Source organism: Terrapene carolina, unplaced genomic scaffold (assembly GCF_002925995.2).
Source record: "Terrapene carolina triunguis isolate 2854851 unplaced genomic scaffold, T_m_triunguis-2.0 Scaffold211, whole genome shotgun sequence".
In the NCBI taxonomy this organism is placed as follows: Eukaryota; Metazoa; Chordata; order Testudines; family Emydidae; genus Terrapene; species Terrapene triunguis.
The window spans coordinates 13,480,391-13,484,542 of NW_020664562.1; the positions used below are offsets into that span (position 1 = coordinate 13,480,391).

The following is a 4,152-nucleotide window of genomic DNA, read 5'->3' on the forward strand; positions in this document are numbered from 1 at the left end:
TTAAACCATGTATAATAAATAATGTATCCCAAAAGGGTATATAAGTTATGACTGTAGCTTCAAGTTGGAGTTCTAATGACATGAACGAGCCACTTAAGTTTTGTTCTCAGGGCTTATGTCACTAGAATCTCTTTATGGAATTACAGCCTTGTACAGGAGTTCAGGGGACATTACTGTTTATATTAAAGCTACCATTCTAGGCATTTACCATGGATTCAAGAATATTTGCCCCACTAAATCTGGAATGAGTCACCTGGAAGAAGAGGAGTACATTAAAAGCTACAGCAAGATGTAGGTAGCGAAATTCTCAGAATTTTGGATCATCCTAGATATAAAAGACAGCAGTCTGAAAATGTTTTAGATCCCTTCCTTAAATGTTGAAATATATTTGCCACTATCTGAATTGGAAGTTCCAGTACACAAATGGTGCATAGAATTTCCATGCTTCGTTACACTTTCCTGAGAGTAAAGCAATTAGAATAAACCTTAATCCTAGGAACAAAGTTAATTTTTTGCATTTTAAACTTTTGGGCTATTCCCTGACACTCTATATATGTAAATTTGATTGCTAAACATTGTCATTTGAACAAAAAACTATTTTAATCTATTGATTTTTTATTAAAACCCATAATAAACAGACCTTAAAAAAAAAATCACACTAACAAAATAAACTAAATATGAAAAGTTGCATTGAAAGGGCATGTTACATTATTCTTAACAGGACCATGTAGAAACATTCCAATGGCAGTGTTATGAAAATAAAACAAAATTCCATTAAAAAGACCCCACAGCCTGGTCACACTTGGGACCTTACCTGTAACTTTGGCTGGTAGGGGTCTTTACTCTTGTACTACATGGCTCATTTACATCAGACATCATATTTGTATACCCTGAGAAATCTGACACTGAAGTCCTTATTCTATGGTCCACTTCTCCATTAGAGTTAGTGATAAAAGTCATTGGCACCCTGCTGCCCAACTTAAATTGAGAACCAAACGCTTGTGCAAAGTTCTCAATCTGGTATGTTGCTCTAGGCTCTACATCCTTCTGGGGATCTATCTGGCTAGCTAACTCCTGAGGTGGAATCTGAAAGCTTGTTGAAGATTCTAAATGTTTCTGTTCCTTCTGGCTATTCAATTTCTGAGATGTAGACTGGTAGTTTGATGAAGTCTCTAAATTTTTCTGTGAATCTATCAGATCATCCAGCTCTTGAGAAGGAGTCAACTGTTGATGTGTAGCCTCCAAAGCAGATAAATAAAAACCTGGTTGAGATCCAAGCAACATCCCAAAAGGAGGCTTTGGCAATGCAGTTGGCAACACTGAGGTAACAGACTGGCTGAAGCCACACTCAAGAGGAGATGTAGTGTATATCTGTTTGTCTTGAAACAAACTGTGGTTATGGAGAGTTGAAGACAAACTAACAAATTGGAAACTGGGCCCAAAAGCAAAACCAGTGCTATTGGTCGTTCTTTCAAAAGCCTGTTGGAGGTATTTAGAGTATTCTTGCAACATGCTTGCCTTATCATTTGAAGTTGTTTGAGAGTTTGGGCTCAAATTTTCTTCTTGAACCATCTCTGAATGTTCTCCCGAGGTGTGCAAGTCTACACGTTGTTCAGTTATACTGAAAGGATCTTCCTTCTGGCCTTCTGATTTGTGAGAGTACTGGTCCAAGAGACTCTGCAAGACTTCATCAGGAATTCCAGACTTGTCATGGCAAGACTTCATTTCAGTATTTAGAGATGTTGAATCAATAAGAGATAATGGGGCTTCATTATCCATAACACTGACACCTGCAGACTGGATGACAGACTGTTGGGAGGCCATATGTCCAACATTTATAGAAAAGGCACTGTTACTGCTGGCAGTTTGCAAATATCTTCTTTTCTTTGAAAACTGCATGGCATCATCATAATTGCTACTTATTTGACCTGGTTTTCCACCTGCATTTTGGAGAAGGCCAATAGCTTCTACACCAGTATTGGTTACTATACCAAGAGAGCCACTTTGTTTCCCAGGCAATGGTTTTTGCCCAATAATATCTGGTAACGGTGACACAAAATTAAGGTAACTTTTGTCTGCATTTTTTCTGTTTCCTTTTTTGAAGACCAACTTTGGCACCTTTTTTTGTAATTCTTCCATGCCAGCACCAACTAAGCCACCACTGGAAGACACAACAGGAATTTCTACTGCATAATTCTGCATGGTCATATTACTTGGAACTTGTGATTCAGTTACTTTATTACTAGACTTATGTCCTTTGTTTTCAATGGATATACTTTTTGTTTTACTTTTTCTCCTTGAAGAACTTGTATTTCCCTGAGACAATACAGCCAGGCTCCCCATGTTGTGATTTGATGATCCAGGTTCCATTCCTGCACCTGCTTTACCTATGGCTTCACCGCATGTTCGTCTGTGCTTCAACAGTCTATCAGTCCTTGAAAAATACTGCTGACAAGTGTCACATTTGTATGGCTTTTCTCCACTATGTGTTCTCTTGTGTCTCTCCATATGGTACTTCTGGATGAATTTCATGCTGCACTGGTCACATCCAAATGGCTTCTCCCTACTGTGGATCTTCTCGTGTCTCTGGAGCAAGTACTTCTGGATGAAACCCATACTGCACTGGCTGCACTGGAAAGGCCTTTCCCCAGTGTGAATGAGCACATGTCTGCGCAAGTGATAGGAGCTCCTGAAGGCAGCGCTGCAGTGTTCACAGACATGAGGTTTCTGACTTGAGGACAAGATGGCAGCTTCTGTGTCTCCCACCAGCGGGGGTTTGGATGAGGTGCTCTGCTTGCGCTTGGCTTTGATTCCCTGAGATTCTGGCTTTGGCCTCTTCGCCTTCTTGCCGTGGGCGTCGTGCTTTGGCTCATCGGAGCCCCCAGGGGTGCCCTCGCTCCTGCCGCTCAGTAACAGGTCCCGGTGGGGATGGTGGTGCAGGTGGTGGAGAAGGCTGAGGTCCTGAATCACACTCTGGCTGGCTCCTTCCCCACTGCCACTGCCCAGGGCTGGGTGCCTCTCCTCCCCAGCCCCTCCGAATAACCCCCCATAGTGCTGCTGCTGTTCCTCCTCGCTGGGTTTCTCCTGCTTGATGCTCACCAGCGACTGGAGGAAGCCCCAGGGGCTCCTTTGCGAGGAAGAGGAAGGGAAAGCCCCAGCCGGCTCCTTCTTGAAAGTCACGTCCTGAGGGGGGGGCGGCGCGGGAGTCTCGGCCGCCGCAGAGGAGGAAGAGGCGGCGGCGGAGGGGGGCGGCGGCAAGACGCACTGCGAGGGGTGCTGGGCCGCCGGCGGGGGCGCGGCCGCCCGAGTGAAGCTGGTGACCGGCGGGAGGCGGTGGTTGAACATGACCATGCTGGGGGGGAAGGTGGGCTCCATGGCCGCCGCCCTCTTGCTGCCGCCGCCGCCGCCGAGGAAGCCGCTGCCGAGTTTCATCCCCCAGGAAGCCGGGCCGGGGAGGAGGCGCGGCCCAGAGGGGCTGCGGGACCCGCCGCTCGCCCGCAGCCAGACGCCTCTCGCTCAGAGTGCCGCTCAGCGCCCGTTCACCGAACCGGCCCCGCCCGGGCGCATCGTCACCGCCCCACCCGCGCCGTCGGGCAGCACCCGGCCCTGGCTGCACTTACGGCTCCCGCCGCCGCCTCCAGTCAAAAATAACGCCGCGTCCGCTCCACAATGGAATTAGCAGCCCCCGAGCGCGGCACTGCACATGCGCGGCGCGCGGCATGCTGGGAACGACCCAGTCAGGAGGGCCGCGCTGGGCGGGCAGCGCTCGCAAGCAGCGCGCAGGCGTAACAGACCCCCTCCCCTCTCAGCCATCAGCCATCTCTGCCCTGCAGCCACTCACGCCGCCGCCTGGGCTGCGCCCGGGGCCAGAGCCCGGAGGGGAGGGGAGTGCAGTGCACCTTATTCCTGGAGGGGGCCCAGGTGCAGCTGCCCTCCCCGTGCTCCCGGCGTGACACAGGGGGGCAGGGATTGCTCTGCAGCCAGGCTGTGTAACGGACTGTGCGCGCACCATAGCCACAGCGCCTCAGGCACTAGTCCTAGCCCCAGCACTCAGGCTGTGTGTCGCAATCTCTGAGCGCAGTTTGGTTAAGAGAGCCGGATAGAAAAGCCCCGTGAAGACACAGGCGAGCATGTGTGACGTTAGCTCGGTGG

The 4,152-nt window shown here is 49.2% G+C and overlaps 1 protein-coding gene across 1 annotated transcript; it reads right to left on the minus strand.

The window, feature by feature from the left end:
• Window positions 1-244: 244 nt before the first annotated feature.
• Window positions 245-3,682, minus strand: ZNF281 (zinc finger protein 281). The gene has a single exon (XM_024213051.2). It carries the CDS (start codon window positions 3,430-3,432, stop codon window positions 811-813), a length of 2,622 nt encoding a protein of 873 aa, XP_024068819.2. The 5' UTR covers window positions 3,433-3,682; the 3' UTR covers window positions 245-810.
• Window positions 3,683-4,152: the final 470 nt, after the last annotated feature.